This window comes from Furipterus horrens, unplaced genomic scaffold, assembly GCF_987537825.1.
Source record: "Furipterus horrens unplaced genomic scaffold, mFurHor1.1.pri manual_scaffold_13, whole genome shotgun sequence".
In the NCBI taxonomy this organism is placed as follows: Eukaryota; Metazoa; Chordata; class Mammalia; order Chiroptera; family Furipteridae; genus Furipterus; species Furipterus horrens.
The window spans coordinates 31,328,606-31,346,811 of record NW_028327183.1 but is presented as its reverse complement, the minus strand read 5'-3'; the positions used below and the strand labels follow the sequence as shown (position 1 = coordinate 31,346,811).

The 18,206-nt window shown below is 53.3% G+C and overlaps 2 protein-coding genes across 3 annotated transcripts in view; one reads left to right on the top strand and one right to left on the bottom strand.

Moving 5' to 3' along the window:
- Positions 1 to 4,215, top strand: part of KLHDC4 (kelch domain containing 4) — a 51,617-nt gene extending 47,402 nt beyond the window's left edge. For both annotated transcript variants that reach the window (XM_090260950.1, XM_090260951.1), the window contains 4 exons: positions 1,525 to 1,733; positions 2,374 to 2,776; positions 3,592 to 3,705; positions 3,953 to 4,215. In XM_090260950.1, coding sequence (XP_090117076.1) covers positions 1,525 to 1,733; positions 2,374 to 2,776; positions 3,592 to 3,705; positions 3,953 to 4,125 — 899 coding nt within the window. In that variant the 3' untranslated portion in view covers positions 4,126 to 4,215. The remainder of the gene's footprint in view (positions 1 to 1,524; positions 1,734 to 2,373; positions 2,777 to 3,591; positions 3,706 to 3,952) is intronic.
- Positions 4,216 to 11,924: 7,709 nt separating this feature from the next.
- Positions 11,925 to 18,206, bottom strand: part of JPH3 (junctophilin 3) — an 89,564-nt gene continuing 83,282 nt past the window's right edge. Inside the window, exons 4-5 of the mRNA XM_090260949.1 lie at positions 16,272 to 17,155; positions 11,925 to 13,820 (exon numbers count right to left, since the gene is read on the bottom strand). Of these exons, the coding sequence (XP_090117075.1) occupies positions 13,740 to 13,820; positions 16,272 to 17,155 (965 nt within the window). The 3' untranslated portion in view covers positions 11,925 to 13,739. The remainder of the gene's footprint in view (positions 13,821 to 16,271; positions 17,156 to 18,206) is intronic.

Genomic DNA, 18,206 nt, shown 5'->3' with positions numbered 1-18,206 from the left:
AGGACATCTGCATTTTCAAGTGGGAACTTAGCTTTAGATCCATGAGGTAACTTGCTTAGTTGAACTTGAACTTGAAAGCTAGACTGTGTTCCAGAGAGTGAGACCCCCTAAGCTTGCGTGTTGCCCCCAGTGTCTTGGTCATCAGGCCCTTGATCTCTGTCGTGAGAAGGACGTGGTGCATCATGAGCTGATGCTTGATTGTATGTATGTGGCATACAAGTATGTGTTACCTGGCTCTGTGCAGGGCACTCTGACGTGTATCCTTTTCTGTCTCCTCAAAGCATTAAAATGCTGGTGGTAATGGATCAATCTCATGGCCCACTGATGGGTACAGCCTGAAGTCACGCCTGCACTGTGCACTGAAGGAGGACATGTAGGCAGGACACAGTAGAATGTCTGCCATTTACTACTTCTGTTTTGTTTTTTCTTAATGTTTGTTAGAGGGAATATCTCAGTTCCTTTTTCCAGATGTGGTAGAAAACTTTCCCCCACATTTTACACTAGGCTACATCTTGAGGGTGATCCCAGAAATTAGACACAAGCCAGAGGGAAGAACATAAAGTGCTGTGGCCTGTAGGTGGGCCTGTTGGCATGCAGCCAGGACCCTACAGCGCATGTGGGGTGGAGCAAAGCCCTCTCGGAGGGCAGGGTGCGGCATGGGCTTCTCCCAGCACTGGGTGTGCCCGGCTCTGTTCATGGCCTGAAAGTGCCCCCAGGGGGCAGCGTTGGAAGGGTTTGTGAAAAAGGTGACCCAAGTGCAAACTGCACTTTAGGGAGAATTAAACTTGGGGTAGGGTATTGAATTATGCTTTGTTTTTCCTGAGAGGGAGAGAAATGAGTGAACTCGGTGTTTTTTACCCGTCGTCGGCAGCCGTCCGTCTCGAGAGACGATGGTGTAGCTTCTTAAGAGTCTATCTGCACCGCCGAGAATGGCTGTGCAGTCCGACTCGGGAGTGACACGGTATCTGTCTCCTCCCGTGTTGAATCGACATCTTGCGATGACGCTGGAGTGTCCTCTCCAGTGAAGCTGAAGCTACAGAGCCTGGGCAGGGTGATATGGAGGGTCTGCTGTTGCCCATGCAGCAGACCCCCCCTCTCTTCGCAGCTGAAGGGTCCAAGGGAAAGACGGAGTCAATACAGCTTGGCTTCAGGTGCGCCGCAGGAGTTGCCGGTGTTGACTACAACGTCAAACCGCCTTAGGGACTCCGGCTCCGGATTTTCTGTCGGGGTTTACTCCCTTAGCCTTTCCCCTGAAGAGGTATGCCGCAAGGCAGCGGAGGTTTTTTGGAGTCAGAGTTTTCCTTCTCTGATGTGCCCTGACTGGAAGATCGAACCAGCGACACTTAGCTCGCAGGCCGACGCTCAATCCACTGAGCCAAACCAGCCAGGGTTGTTTTTTACCCAGTCTCACATTTTTTCACCTATCCTAGTCACTGGAGGTATTGGGGACATTCATGTGATTGGCTGGCCCTTGGTACCCTTCCATCCCTACATCTTACCTCAGCTCCTGCTCTCCTGTGACAGGCAGATGGGTGTGGACCCGGATTAACCCTTCAGGCGCCAAGCCCACTCCCAGGTCTGGCTTTTCTGTGTCTGTGGCACCAAACCAGCAGACGCTGCTCTTCGGGGGTGTCTGTGATGAGGAAGAGGAGGAGAGCCTGGAGGGCAACTTCCTCAATGACCTGTACTTCTACGATGCCACCAAGAACCGCTGGTTTGAGGGACAGCTGAAGGTAAGAGTTGGGCTCCAGAGTGGTTGCCATGGTATGTCATACACCAGACACGCAGCTTAACACAGAACACCTGGCTCTTACCTCTGTAGGTGACACTGGGTAGAGGCTGTGTGGTCTTGTCAGCCGGTTCTGCCTTCCAGGCCAGGTGTTGAGACACCCAGGCCCCCAGGTCCTTCTATGTGGCTCTGTGGGTTGTCACTATAAGCAGGGAACTGATCACCTCTGTCCACACAATAGGATCCGTACCAATAGTGGGACCCCCAGGGGCTTTGGGTCTCAAGCTGATGAGGTCAGGTCAGCGGCTTTAGAAATAGGACCTGAGGCTGCGGGAGGGCAGCTGCGCTTGGTGGCAGAGACTCAGCCCGGGCGAAGGGTCTCAGTGCATCTGCTGAGGGTTGGGTGAGCATGAGGACCTGTTTCTGAGCTCACCACCTTCTTACGCCTTCTCTGAGGGGTAACACTGGGTACAGGTGACACTGGGTGTGGTCTTTGAGAGGTGCTCCTAATTGGTGGAATGGGGGTGCCACTCTCTAGCTGTCTGCCAGCACCAGGGGTGGGTGGTGCATGGGGACATGCACTCTGGAGCTCCCAGGCCACCCTGTCTCCTGCTAAAGTGGGCTGTCCCACTTTTTGTCAACAGGGTCCCAAGTTGGAGAAGAGGAAGCGCAGGCGGGCCATGAAAGCAGAGCCTGAGGGTGCTGACAAGCAGGAGTGTGCAGAGGCCAGAGCCCAGGCACCCCTGGAGGTGGTCAAAGAGGTAGTCACAGAGGACGGGACTGTGGTCACCATTAAGCAGGTGCTTGCTGCCCCAGGCCTGTCAAAACAGCCACAGGTGGATGAGGACGACAGCCCTGAGGAAGCAGGTGGCTCCTCGGTGGAACCCTGCCCCCGCTCCAATGCCATGCTGGCTGTGAAGCATGGCCATCTCTACCTCTATGGCGGCATGTTTGAGGCTGGTACCCGCCAGGTCACCCTCAGCGACTTGTACTGCCTTGACCTGCATAAGATGGATGAGTGGACAGTCTTGGTGGAGGTGGATCCAGGTGAGCTGTCGTGGGGTAAGCACCTCCTTGGGTTGGTTGGGGTCAGAACTCTGAAAGCATCTTCATCAAGTGTGCCCCCAAGTGCCACCCAGATCCGCCCATGCCGGTGAGCTGTGTGCTCTCTAGCTGTTCAGGTGAGAGCAGGCCCTGGTCACAGGGAGGTGGCACCTCCCCAACACACCCATCCTGCTCCAGGAGCTGGGGAGCAAGCTAGTTACACTGCAGGCGATGGGCTCACTCTTGACGCTACCTGTGTGAGCCTCAGAGCTCCCCAGGTGCTGCTCATGGGCACACAGTTTCAAAGCAGCTTTACCTGTGGATTCTTCCTGGTGACGGCGCCTGCTGTGTGCACACAAGCAGACCAGGCAGCCACTTTCCTGTCTGTGGCCTTCGGAACCGCTGGGCCTCGTTTACTCTGATCCAAGCTGCCGCATTCCTTCACTTTCACATTGTAACACAGGCTGGCGCTGGTGATACAATGCTCATTTCTTAAGTCACTACTCATATCTTTAAGATCTGAGACTGAAAGTAAAGTTAAAATCCACACCTTTAGGTCAAGGTATAAAACCGCTGGTGTAGGATTTGTTTCTGTCTTACAGCAAAGCAAGGTTGGCGAAAACTCTGGTTTTGCTGATCTCATTCTCACCACCTCTTTTAGGATCCAGGTCAAACAATGCTGTGTGACACGTCGGGGGCAGGGGACTTGCTTTCGGGTCGAGTTTCTTTAGTGGGAAGGAGGGATCCTCAGGAGCTCCCATCTCGGCTCCCCTGGCTCTGGGTGCACTGACACTGGGGACGTTTGTTTTGCTCTGAAGAAACTCAGGAGTGGCTGGAGGAGACCGACTCGGAGGAGGACAGTGATGTGGCCGAGGGTGCTGAAGGCGGAGAGGAGGATGAGGAAGATGAGGACAGCAGCGAGGAGGACGGGGGTGAGTGAAAATTTGGCTGCTTTGTAGATAGGCCCTGGAGGCGAGCCTAAGTTTTTGAAAAGGTATTTGCATCTGGAGTGTGTTTGAGGAACTTGATATTTGAGCAGTGTCATCGTGGTGTCGTTTCTGTAAATTGGGTCCTCCTGTATTCACTCTGTCAGGCCATGAGCTGGTGGCCTTCACTGCCTGGCCCAGGCCTCCTTCCTCAGCTGAATGTGTTTCTTATTCTTTTCCTTCCCCACGAAAGAGCCACAGCACCCCTTGGTGACGCCTGGTGAACAGTTTGTGGACTACCTGCCTAGGACTGAGCAGTATTGGGTGAGGCGTGCCCGAGATGATGTTGGGCCAGAAGCAAAGGAGAAGAGATTACTAAAGGTAGCCCATGCCATGGCAAAAGCTTTCTTTGATGAGTCTGCATGAGCCGCCAGGCTGGGCCAGAAGTTAAACTGAGTGAGGTTGTCTTCCCTGACATCACTGGTATGATTGACAATAAACCGGACTTGGAACAAGGCTGCTGCAGAGGTGTCATCTGTGTGTCCCTGCAGGCACCGAGTCCTGGTGGGGCCTGCGGGCAGGGCCAGGCTGAGGGTGGGCCGCCTGCACAGCAGGCAGCAAGATGAAGTGCCCACAGGAAACACATTTCTGTTCTAATAAAACTGGAACATTTGTGCTTTGTGGGGGTTTCCCTTCTGCAAAACTAGGAGATAAGTGTTCTGATTGACCACATATCATCAACCTGGAGATTGGCCTTTTGACTTCTAAAAATGATCAGGGGTAGCCCTCTAACTGCCTGCATGAGGTTTCTTATTTTCTGTGAAATAAAATCTCTTGGCTGGGTGGTTCTGCTCCTTTTCTGCCACTGACTTTTCTTGGGGCTCCCTTGGTGATCAAGTGGACCCGCAGCTTCAGGACCACTCCCTTCGCCTTGTTGGGGAGGAGGAGCTGGAGCCCTCTGTCGGGCTCAAGGCTGTCATTTGCAAAGTAGCAGAGAGGCAGGGAAGCTGGAACACAGTTCCCCACCGTCCCCAGGGAGTGTTGCTGTGTAGTGCCTGGCCTGGGAGCAGGGTTCCCTCACAGCAGAAGTCCTGGTGTGTTAACACGCTGGCTGGTGCCTTCTCCAAGGTGAGTGACAGGAGACCACTTTTTATTTGTATAATTGGGGTCAAAATTTGGGCTTTGAATTACCACCTGGTGCATTTTTTTTTTTTTTTCACTTAAATATCTTTAACAATGAAAATGTAAGATCTTAGTTTTCAGTATCGGGGCCAACATCCCATTCATTACCTGTTTAAAAAAAATGTGGGAATGTCTTTTAAAAAAATGTGGGGATGTCTACCTCTAGCAGAGCAGGGTATGGGCCCAGGCTTCAGTGAAGGACAGGGGCCAGGGTGCTCCAACAGCAGCCCCTCCTTCCACCTTGCCTTTTATCTTCTCACGGGGCTTGGCCCCTACCAGCTCCCATGGGTGTGACCCGTGTGCTGTAACAGGATTCAGAGGGGAAATGGGCTCTTGCAGGCTGATTGGAAAGCAGCTCTTTGACAATAGCCTGACCGCCACAGCTGTCTGCAGGAGCCTCCCTCTGGGTGTGGTGCCTTGCAGGGCCCATAGGAGCCCTGGCCATCAGGGAGAAGCCAGGTGGGTGTTAGGTGGCATGGTGCCTGGCTGGTTGGTGTGGGCTGAGTTGGGTGGAAGGGTGAGGCGTTCTGGCATTACCCTCTTATTTTGGCAACTTCCGTTGGGTACTGGGGCAGCCTGAGTCCTTTTCTGACTTTCTGGTCAGAATGTAGCTGAAAGCCCCTCGGGCAGGGCTGAAAAGCCAGGTGAAGGCCACAGCTGGCCCTCGGGAACCTCACAGAGGCTTCAGGCCCCTTCTGCCCGATGGTTTGACATGAGCACAGCAGAGTGGGTTGTGCAGTCGCTAAGGCTTTGCTAAGACTTTGGGGAGAAATAATTGGAAGGTCCAGCTCAACACAGCTGTCTGTTATCAGAGGCCATTTTTCTTAGAGGAGCCTGTAGCTAAATGATATTTGAAAGAAGATGATAATTTTTAATAAACTAAGTTGAAAGCAATAACAGTCTCCAAAGAAAAAACTTGTACAAATATGTTTTGCTGTCATGTCCATGGGGCTGTTACTAAAGATGCAGGTTGAGTGAAGAGGTTGATCAGAACCCACAAGGATTAAATAAATGAGCTTCCAGAAGAGTTGCTCTCTCTGCTGTTTAACTGCTGTGATTAAAACACTGGTAACGCTGTGCCTTCAATGTACAGCAGCTGGGGAGGTGGGAATTCGACTTGGAGCCACGTGGCCTTCTCTTCGTCGGTAATTGGTTTGCCGAACTGAATGCTCTTGACATCCCAACAGCTGCCTTGGCCATGAGAGGCTAGGTCGAAGCTCCTGCCTTGCCAAAGCCGGAACAGCTGGGAGACAGACGGCCGTGTTCAGGTCAGCAGGGACCCTGCAATGGTGCATCCCGTCTCCCTGTCCCTTGGCTGGCTGGTGGTTGTTGGAAAGCCGCCCTGAATACCCAACCCCTTGGTGGGTTCTACACCTTTCTCTCACTGGTGCCCATCGGCTTGCCACGTCAGCCCCGTGGACACTGTGCCGGAGCTCCTGGGAGGGTTCCATGGGGTTTGGGAATGAAGGGTTCTCTGTTCCCCCACTTCCCAGGAGAAGCCGAGCCGCTGTCTGGGTCAGGCCGAAATGAGGAATTCAGAGGGGATGGTGAAAGGCAGTGGCTTTCGTGAGATTGGGTTGAATTGAGTAAAAATCAAGGGAACCACCAATGAAGCTTGGGAGTGTTCATCATTTAAAGTGTTGATTTTTTAAGAAGTGCAACAGTGGTGTTTATTGCAATTTGACATTTTTTTTCTTTCTTTTACTAAGTTGGTATAAGCAGAAAGTCAGTGGCTAGAGGGGTCAGATATTGGATGGGCCTGCTGGTGACAGTCTCTCCAGGGGCCTCCCACTTGGGGTGAGAGGGAGCCCTCAAGAGGCTGCCCCGCATGAGATGAGGAGCTTGGTTCGAAGCCCCTAAGTGCGCTGCAGTGAGAAGGTGACACCAGTGTTGATTGTGTCCGAGGATGGCAGGGAGGGAACACTTGTTCCCTGGCATGGAGGACAAGTGATCAGGTCTACTGCTTAGTTCCATGTGTACTGAGGGAACAGTCCAGTAACCACTGCTTTCCAAGTGTTTTCGATCAGGAAGCGAGCTGTGTATAGGTGGTTGATCACCAGAGACTAGTCTCATCTCATCCCATGATAAACCATAGTCATCCTTTTCTCCGTTTTGCAAGGGAGCTTTGGCAGTGCCTTCCGAGTCCAGGCTGTGCCTGGTCACCAGGGGTCTGACCATGATGTCCAGCAGTAAGCTGAGGCACTGACCAGAGCAGCTGGTGGCCCAAGTGCTAGGAGCCACCATGGAACCTCTAGCTCTTGGGCTGAAGACGGGCATGTTGAGCTGTGTCGGAGGGACTGTGAGGCTCGGTGTGGGTCTCATCTGTGGACCTGAGCCTGGAAAGACCATTGTGTGTCCGGGACGATTCTGAGGCAAAGAAACTCTTAATGGGAAAGAAAGATATTTAGTAACCACCCTATGAGAAACATAGATGTTGATGTTTAATAAAATTAAAATAGATTTTAAAATGCAATACTGTGAGATTCTTGGGGCCAGTTAGAGAGCAGAGAGGAGTGAGCACTGGGGAGGGATTGGAGGCCTCAGGCACTCAGTTTATGGTGAGGAATCTGGGTCCTGAGAGAGTGGACAGGGGCTGTCCAGTCAAATAGGAGAAGGTGGGGCGCATTTCAGATTCGTGTTCACAGAGCTTTCCTACTCAGAATAAGATCCTCCAAATATGACAGAGGGTGCTGTTCGTTAACGGAGGCCTGGTTCTGTAAGTCGCAATTATCCATTTTGAAATTTTGTCACTAGAAGGAACTTGCAGTAAAGACACTGATTTATGAAATGATGCCAGTTATCCAAATTTCAAATGACAGCGTTTATTACTAAAAGGAGCAAGATTTGTCTTGAATCACAACAGTGTCCCTTGCTTTCAAATAGTGAAATATATAGTAATGGTATGATTGAAACACTTACATTCATTAAAGAAAATTACTTTATTTTCATTCTGTAAGTAACCAAGCTATTTTTTTCCAGCTAAAAGAAAAAGGCCGAGGTAATGTTTTTAGCTGCTTCATTAATAAGAAAAACAGAACATAGTCCACATTCTCTTTTGCCAATGCACAGAATGATCACACAGTATAGCAAACAGTTTACATGCACCACAGGAAAAAAAAAAATGGGAAAAAGAAAATGCAGATTGAGACAGACCTATGCTAGGGTTCATTCACAAAAAAGGCATCTATGTCAGGGTTAGTGGTTTCATGGCTAGAGTGAAGATGAATTTCATACGCTGCTCACCAGAATGGTGAGGATGTATCGGTTTTATTTCATTCAGGCCACACTGGATGGCATTTCTTTGGAGATGGTAAACAGTGCAAATAAGCAGGGTCCAGCTGGAGAATGTCATCAGGTTTAGCTCAGTGTTCGGGACGCACTGGCAGATAGTGCTCAGGGGCACGCGGTCTGGGTAAGCCCGAGTGTGTGTGACGGCCACCTGCAGGCCATGCTGCTCTGATGGTGGCAGTGACCGTGCTAAAGAGCAGGCTCACTCAGAGGGAAGAGCTTGGTCCCAGGGTCAGGGCTGCCTGAGTACCCTGAAGGGAGCGGGCGCAGAGCTGGCCCTCAGAGCTGACTCTTTCCTCCTGAGCCCCACTCTGTCTTCTTCCTGACCTGTTCCGACGCTTGGGGACCCACGTGGGGCAGCCCTCCTCCTGACCCTGCCTTTCAGAGGCTCACGTAGTATGGCATAGACGTCATTCATGGAAGGTCAGTGGGTGCCTAGTGTGTCTGCCCCGCTGGAACTAATAACATTGAGAGGGGAAGAGCAATTTGGGGACTAAGTGTTCTTGTAGGATGAGCGCTCTAATCTTAAGCGCTGACCTCTCAGGAGGCAGCCCTGGGGCTTCTCTGACCTTAGTAGTTGTGGATGAATTACCAAGGCTGGTACTGCCAGCAGGGTGGAGGGGAGCAGGGTCCAGCCAAGACTGGTCTTCCCCATTCCTTGGTGCCTTCTGCATTTGTGGGTTTGGACTGCTGCTGTCACCATGTCACAACTGGAGGCCTGCATCCGTGTGTGGCACAGACATGATGGGAAAGGCAGCAGGTGTGCACAGATGTGCTGACAGGCATGCCAAGCGTGGGGCCTGACCCCGTGGCCCCGGCGCACAGTGAGCCATGTGTCTGTGGCTGAGGCAGCGGGCTGTGGTGGGGCAGACAGGTGAGGTAGGTGCGTGAGGTCTGCCGCTCTCACCCTGCCCTGCTCACCATCCGCCAAAGCCCCGGGCCTGGGCTCACTGCCCCCAACCTGCCCATGGCAAGCTCATGTCCACACCGTGCTCTGCCCCTGCTGGCTCTCTGCTTCTCAGGGGTTTAGGAACACGTTTGCACATTTCTGTCTCAGGCACTTCCATATTGGGGTTTCATGTGGAAGCAAACTCTGAAAATAGCATTGTCCTGTGGGTTTGGAGAACATTTAGTCATCTTCCAAAGCTTCGCTGCCATTGCCCTAGGGGGTGTTGACCTGTTCAGGGCACCACCCCGTGCTATCGTGTCCTCCTGCACTTCTCTCTAGGAGCCAGGTGTGTCCGCTCATGACTTCCTTAGTAAGGGCCAACCCCACACGTTAAGTGACTGTGACCCTGTGTCTCCATAGCTTTCAGACATTCTGTATATTTTGTGGTTCACATTGTCTAGGCATATGGGTACACTGTAAAAATACAGCTTCATTTTTTATTTTTAAACAAAGGCAACTACACTTTTTCTTCTTTTAAGGCTGAGTTAGGGACACTTCTTGGCACTTGGGACAGATCGTTTTTTCAGTCTTTGCTTACTGGTGGCCTTGTCTGACATGTGGCCTGCCCTGGGCAAGAGAACAGAACTAACCAGACACCTTAAGTTTACCCACAGTCAGAGCTTTACCCCGATTCCTCCTTTCTTATCTGGGACTTGATCCTGTCACTTCACTTTTACGCTTAACCGACTAGGAGCACATCCTTGTCCTTGGCGAGATTAAAAATGACTCTGTTGTGGTGTTTCCTCGGTATCATGAAACTGAGGTGGTGTCAGCTGTGCTCAGTACTGTCGCTTCGTTGTAGGGGTCAGGCAGTGTACCAGCTATGGGAATAGAGGCACCTGTATGTTAAGTTCTGAGACCCAAGGCAAGGAAAGTTGGAAGACAAGACCTGTAGAGTTAAAGAAACTAAGCTTAATGTAGAAAAGAGGTTGTTCCTTCCACCCTTATTATTGAAAAGTGTGTTGTTGTGCACGTGAAATGAAATACGCAGCTGCCCCAGGAGGAGTCACTGTGGGCATCTCTGGGTGCACCCACTGGGCCTCTTCGGGCGCTCCCACCCTCGGGTGCAGGTGAGCACTGCCCTGACAGGAAACACCGGCCCAGAGGGATAATACTGGAGGTGGATGCTTGGATGTCTTTAAAGGATAATCAAAAATCCAAACTGAAAAAAAAAAAAAAATGCAAATATTTCATCTGTTTTAACAAATTCTTAACATCATAGACTCATGCGGTCTGAGCACCTCCACTAGGCTCTCAGTGATGCACTGTTGTCTGTAAGTGGGGTGGCTATGTAACTTACTGTCCAAACTGGAACTCTTCTGAAAGGGAACAGGAGTGCTTTCACAACAAGGCTGGGACATCAGGTGTTAGCCAGGACGTGGGGCTGCTCAGTTTGTGCGCCCTGGGCGCCAGACAGGCCCTGAGGGGAGCCTGTGGACTGGTGAGACCTCATAGTTATCTTAGGTTTAGTGCATGTCAGAAGGAGCCTGTCATCCTACCACGTGGGTTTACTCGTACCCCACACCATGGTGTTTCAACAGAGACCCGAGTGTGTTGGCTGTTAGATGCGGTTGCAGACATCTTAGGAAAGTGAGTCAGAGAGTGCTTACATTTCGATGACTCCTCTCTCTTGACTGATTTTGGTAATGCGCATTGCATTTTTGTGGCTGCACTTAATTTTTCTATGTCAGCATCATCTTCTTTGGCTTATATATTGCATAACTCATCTCTGTCTCTGGGAATCTCTGTGTGCTAATGATTAAAACACTTAGAATTCAAAAGGATGGATAAAGATAATTTTTCAGGCACTAAACAGACTGAAAAGCACAAGTGACTCTGATGCACAAGGCTCCTCACGTTTGTAGTAAGTGGAGCTGGTGAACCACTGGCCCCGACAAGTTGCCTGGTGACCTCAGAGGGCAGTGTCCTTTCCAGCTCTTTTAGGGTGAGGTGCCAGTGCAGGTTCCCACCTTGGGTGGGTGAGGAGAGGTGGGCATGGTGGTGAGCCCTCCTCCCCATGGCTGCAGCCCCATGTCTCAGGTTTCTCAATTTCTCTGCCTCTGATTTTCACATCCAGAGCATGTCAGGGGAGAAATGGCTCTCACGAGGTTGCTCTGGGATTAATTAAAACTCGTCAGCGCAACTTGTCAGCGCTCTGCACCACTGGGGGCCAGCTGTGACACACGCCTGTTCTTCCCCACAGTCCCACATGTCCTTGTGAGCTCAGCACGCTCACATCCACTAGGCATGTGCGTGAGAGAAGCAGGTCACCTGACCTGGCCCTGGAGGGAGGTGACTGGCACACCTGTCGGGGAGACCTGAGGTTGTGGGCAGGTAGGACAAGCAGGTGGGGCTGATCGGAAAGCATTTGACCTATTCGCAGGGATGCTGCAAGGCAACCTGGTCTTTAATCACACTGTTTGGAACAACTGAAAATGAGCTTTCTGGAGCCTCTCAGACCCAGTATGTTTTGGTCTTGGTGGAATCCACTTGGAATGCTGGGAAATGGCTCCACCCTCTGCAGGTGTGGAGGAGTGTTGGTTTGGTTTTCACATGTGCATGACTGGCAGCTGGACTAGTGATGGGGACACCTAGTCATGAAACCACTACTGCTTCTGTTGAATGATGCATGTTTCTGTGCTGTTGCTTTTATTCATCTACCTACCTCATGGTGTTTGCATGTAAATATGTAACCTGCATTTGTAGGTACTGTTTTTGTCATGCAGTTATTGGAATGTACAAAAAATGTCTATCATCTTTACAAAGAGTTGCAAACAGAATTATAAAACACATATCCCAGCATGGATGATTCTTAGAGCTGCAAGGAGCAGGCATCTTTATTTGGTTCACTTCAGGTCTGCAGCAACCACTCAATATTAAAAAAGAGGAATGGAAAATAAGATGTACAAAAAGATGTAATACCCCTTTAGAAAGCAACGTTATCAGAAATGTATTTCCTACAGATCCTCCCTCCCTCTCCCATGTCCCTACTCCCCCCAAAAAGACCCCAACCTAAACCAAACTGTGAGAAGGAATGGGGATTGAATGTGTAACAGAAAAAAATAAAACTGAATTTAACTGGAACATGCTCTAATCTTTAGTTTATTTCTGGTTAAAAATATAGCAATCCAGTGCAGTGTAGTAAAGAAATCTGCTTGAAAGGTAGCAGAGAAACAGCTGAACATAAGCAAAGCAAGGCAGAGTTGTAGACTGGCTGTACCCAGGACAACCGTGTGAACTCACTTTAAGGGCCTTCCCAGGTGTGAGCACAGGGGGACCTGCGTATGGACATGACCATGGCCTCATTGACACGTCCATACACACAGGCTGGGCTGGCTCCATAGCGAGGGCCACAGGGCACTCAAAACATTCTCGAATCTTGTTCTTTGTTTGGGTGACAGAGCAACGTTGGTTGAGAAGGCACAACCACCAAGAACCTGTTTTTGTTTGAAACAAGCCATGTTACATGTTTTGGGGGAGATGGATATGCAACTATTTCTCAGGAATTTTCAGGCCACTGGGTTTCAACCACATTCCTGTCCTGGAACCAGACCAGTTCCAGAGAATGAATGAGGCGCATCTGGAAGGAACAAGCGTGTCCGTGGGGGAAGTTGCAGGCACAGGACAAAGATGTGAAACCCGTGGGCTCAGTGACAATGAGAGAAGATGATATCACCTTAAGGGCTGCAGACGTCTGACAGGGACACAGGAGTCCTGATACCTGTCTTGCACAGAACATACAGGAATGCCACATGCTAAGAACCTAGACATGATGATCCAGGACACCCCACACTGTTCCCTGCCCTCCAGCACCAGCCCCAGGCTTCCACAGGCCTCTGAACGTCTGCAGCGTGGCTCCCTGGGGTCTGGTGGGAGGCTGCTGATATGGGGAGGGACAGCGGGGAAATAAGGATTTCACTTTAAAACTTGGTGTGGGGATCTGGCCTTGTAAGGAAAGCCACAGGTCGGTGCCGAGACTACGGCAGCGTTACAACCTGTTCATGGGGAAGAGAAGAGTAGACTTCTGCTTCCTTAACTGTGCTGCACAGATTTAAAATAGAAAAAGGCCCAGGCTGCTGCCAGCCAGGACAGGACACCCTCTTCCCCATGCCTCACACCCCTGCTTGTCACCTGCTATTCCAGAACAGAGAGGAAAAGTGGCCTTAGCTGACTTCCCATGTTACACCTCACAGCAGCTGCCCCCCCACCCCGTCCCTGGCCGGCACAGCTGGACACGGCGGGGTCTTCCTCGGCTGCCTCCTCCTCCACCTCCCAGGTGGGAGGGTGATGATATTGATGACAATGACGATTTTGTTTTTTTGCCGCTGATTTGCTGGGATCCCTTTTCTTTCCACTTCAAGCTGGAGGGTCGGCGTGCTGGCCTCCTTCTGCCATGCCACACAGCATAGTGTTATACAAGCAAAGAATTTTGGCTAAAATCCAAAAAACATTACCCAGAAAAAAAGGCAAACTGTGAGTAATACCCAATCGTGTTGTTCTGTGAGGAAACTTGCAAGTAGCTGTCAGCTGTCCGAATTATGATCCTTTCCTTTTTGTTGTTTTGCTTTTAATGTCCCCCTTTTGTACATCAACTGGTATTTTTGCTAATGTGAAAGTCTCATCAGATGAAAAAGTTAATAAACAAAATGGCGACTCCAATGTTGAGCAAGATCACCATGGCTACCAGGATGGGAGCTGAGCCCTGGAACAGGAGGAGAGAAGTGAGCCTTCAGCCTGGTCTGGAGTGTTCTCTCCCTGGCCACAACCACACCCCCACCCAGCCCCAGGCCAACGTAGGAGGTCTGAGAGGGTGGGAGGGCAGTAGATTACTTAGGAAGACCCTCAGAACCAAGCATCTGACTCTTCAGAGCGTGAAGCCCTTCAGAAGTCAGACTTGAGGAAGAAGTTGCCTACTTGATTCTAAGTCTGTGGTTACTGCTCTTGGGACTCCTTATGGCTTGGAAAACTAACATCTGCCCTCCCTCCTGGTGCCCCAGGTCTCTCTTTAAGTAAACATCCCCTGTCCACACTATTTTTGCCTCCAGCTCTGTTACAACTGGGACTTGAGACGCTGTCACTCAGTTCCAGATAATAGCCTGCCCAGAGTGGCCTCTAAATTCATCCTGAGATCCCAGAACCGGCAATGGGAGAACCCTCCAATAGGCCTCTAAACCCATCTTCCGCAGTAAAAGCCTTCCTGTGAACTGCGCATGCTCTGTGCTCACTGTCATCCTGTGCAGGCCCGGCCTCCCTCGTGGGCAGGAAGGAGCACTTGGTTTTCCTTCGAGCCTTTCCTGGAGTGTGAAGTGCCAGGTGCTCTCAGAGCAGAGACCCCGGCCCACCTGGGCACTCCAACCACAGGCTCCTCCTCTCAGCTTGCTGTCCTTGAAGCCTCTCAGTGAGGGGTGCAGGGGCCACCCCGCAGGACAGGATAAGAGGCAGCATCCGAGGCCTCCGCTGGAAGCTCCCCCCAACTGCGGGGTCCCCAGCTGCCACTCAGGACCAGGTATTGGTCTGCTGAGAAAGGACAGGCACCCAGCTGGAAGCCTTGCATCTCTACCCAAGGGAGCTGCACGTTAAAGCACCTAGATGTACCAGCATGCTTAAGTGGGCTAAATATGGAACCCTTAACTGCATCTCCCACCCCTGCCTATCCCTCGGCTGTCCCTAAAATAGCCACATATGTGCACATGTGCACATGGGTGGGTATACACCACATGCACATACACCATATACATATGGCGCACATGCTCATATTTTCAGCTGCCAGGAGGAAAATGGAATTGTGAGTGCCAGCTGGTATTTAGGTCCTATAGGGGCTGCTCTCCAGGAGGGTCTAGGAGGATTTGGGCACAGGGAGGGTGAAACATTTTAGGAACCAGCCCACCAGCAAGAAAGACATGCTCACAGTGGTTTCAAGGAGAAGCAAAAATGGCCTCGAGGGCCAGCAGACCAGCTTCGGACAGGAAGCCTCTATTCCAAGGGGCACTACATCCTGACACACAGGGATGACACCCAGATGAGGGACGAGGCTCCTGGGGTCTGGACACCGAAGCGTAGGTGTTGGGCTCTGTGTGCCCGTGAGGCAGGCCCGCGTGTTCCTCCTGTGCACGTGAGGCTGTGGTGGGTTGTGTGGGACTGCACAGGGGCGTTGCCCTGCTTTGTGGGTGTGACGTGTGCTCCATTGGCCCTTCCTGCTGCCGCTTGCCAAGGGACCAAGGCTTCTCTGCTGACATGTGGAAGCCACCTAACGGTATTTGGGGTGCAGGAGCCCTCCCCAGCCCCCCCGCCCAGTCCTGCCTAGGGGACTGTTCTGTCCTCCACGCACCTCAGGAGGAGGGCTTCTAGGTGAGGATGCACCTGAGAGGCACGGCCCCCCTCCGGAGCAGCCCCAGTGCCCCACGCAGGGCCCCATCAACCTGCACCACAGCCACACACGCAGCCACTGTCCCACAGGCCCTGGGGGGTCAGAGGCCTCCAGAGGAGCCTGTGCAGGGAGCCCGGCCCACACGCGGGGAACCGTGGCTCTGGTAGCAAGGGGACTGTCCGTCTCACCCATTAGAAAGCAGGCTTTGTTGGAGCAGGACACACGTGTGTTCTGGCAGATGGGGGGACCACAGTGCCTGGCCCATAAGTAAGTGGTGTGGCCTGGACAAAGGGGACCTGACCCAGCCTGACACCACACCTGCTCCATGTCGGGCCCTCTGTGTGTCTCCGGGACTGGGAGACTTCTGAGAGACAGTGATGGCGAAGGTTACTTACCAAGGAGACAACCTCCAGCGCAGGGGAGGACCCTCCTGCACAGCTGGGGATTTTGAGCAAGGTGGGGAAAGGTCTGGGTGAGGTTGGGGTCCCATGCTGCCCTGTTTCTTGCAGGGAGCTTCCAAAGCTGCCCGGGTGCTTTCGCTGCAAGGATCAAGCCTTGGGAGCAGCCCTCTTGAGGCTCTGTCTGAAGGAAATGCCACCCTAGCCCTGGGGGGCCTTCCTGTGGGGGAGGGCCCCAGGCCTGTGGAAGCTCACCCCCTCACCCCGAGAGCCACACCTCCTGCCCCCCCACCCCCACCCCGCCAGCTGGAGGAGGGCTCCGTGGCAGTCTCAGTCAGGGTCCGTGGACCTGGCTCTTACTCTCCAAGACTGTCCCGTGCCCACTTACTGTGCTGGACTTGAGCTCGTCCCCGTTCTCCTCGTCCGATTCCAGTGCCACAGGCGAGGACTTCTGGGGGGGGGAGAAGGTCAGGTCCCAGCGCAGCAGCCGGGGCTCGGCCCTGTCGCCCAGCCGCAGGCTCTCCAGTCTCTGCACCGCGGGCTCCCCGCTCGCAGCTGGCCGGACATTCTCCTTATTCTGGGACTTGGATCTCAGTCTCTGTACCCCAAAGCCCCGGTCCTCGCCCAGGCCCCGGCAGGCAGCGCCCCTGCTGTAACGTCTCTTCTGAGGGTGCGCTTCCTGAACGTGGGAGTCCACCCGCAGCAGGGGCTTCATTTCCATCTCATAGTTGCTCAGCTTTTCCTCATCCAGCTCCAGCAGCTTGGCGCCCCCTGAGCTGGGGTTGCCACCCCGAGGGTGGGAAGTCCAGGAGAATGCAGGGGGCGACTCCGTCCGCCGCTCCCGGGGCTTGGGGTTAGCGGGCTGCTTGTGGGCCGAGCCCCGGGTGCGGAAGTCCTCCGCAGGCTGGCCGCTGCGGAGGGTGCCGCTGCGGACCCCCCTGGAGCCTCCTGCCTTGTCCTCACCCCAACTGTTGCGGCCGTAGTCCCCTCCTCTGCCCTCCAGGAGCATCTGGATGTCCCCGCTTCGCTCCTCATCCACCGATACCTGCCGCGAGAAGTGGGCGACCTTGTTCCTGGAGGCAGGGGCCGGTGGTGGGGTGGCTGAGGGGCTGGCAGGGAAGCTCTGCAGGGGGCTGTCATCGGGGGTCAGGTCCGAGGGGGTGGTGCCCTTGCGGTACAGCTCGGGGCTCTCCTGCTGCATGGGCGTCCCGATGGAGAGCCCCTCGATGTCATCGCTGGAAGCCTGATGCTTCGGCCGCTGGTACTCGAGCCCTACATGACGGGGAGTGGGCAGCACACACAGGTTGCCTTACTCGGGCGTGTCGGCCTGGTTGTGCCCGAGGAAGGCACAAGAACACCCTGGGACACAGTGATTCCCAAAGTACCCCCATGGATGCCAAGCCCCCTCCCCCCCATAGGTGCTTTGAGGAGGACCAGGTCACTACAGGCAGTGGTAGAAAACTCTGGCCCCAGTCCCCAGTGGCACAGCAGACCCAAGGCTCAGAGTGTACAGGGACTTGGGATCAGCCTACTTTGGGGGCCTCAAGTCCCACCCCCATGGGGTCCTCTTGAGGATGAAAGGAAGCATCTCCTGCTAGGCCACCTTCTATGGGGTCTCAGCCTAGTGAGCGAGGCGACACATCATGGTCACTTATCTGATCCAGCCAGGACACCTCCATCTCAGGGTGGTCTAGGCCTTCTGGTAGCCTGTCCTGAGAGAACAGGGGTTGGCTTCCTGGCCTGGGGCTGGGCTTCCCTCCCTGCTTCCATACTGGAGCCTCTGAGCCAGGGCAGGAGAAGGCCTCGGGGGACATGGTACCCTTGATGGTGGCCAGTCCAGCAGGGACCAGGCACCCTGTTTATGAGGGGACATCCACCGTGCCACTGGTGGCTCCCATGGTAGCCTGAAGCTCCTTCTCTCACTTTAGGGTGTGAGATGCGGCAGTGGCCAGTACAAGGCGGAGCTGCAGACACCCATGACAGCCACCATGGCTGTTCCACAGAAGGGCGAGGACCCCCAAAAGGAGCCCCGTATGGTCCTGGATGGGGAAACCTGAGACCCATGAGTGCTGGGGAGACAGATGCATGGGGCTCAGGGCAAGCAGTCAGCCCCCTGCACCTGCACCCCATCTGCCACATGGGCTGTGCCCAGGTGAGCCCAGGTCTCATTCAACTACTACACCTGTGCGGCCATGGGACGGGAACAATGGGCTGGGCTGCAGCCACCACCACCTTCCCCGCCCCCCAGTCCCCAGCAGAGAAGGAAACAAGCTAGAGGAACCACATGGATAACTGCCTTCCCTGTGGGGGACCCTGAGGGCAA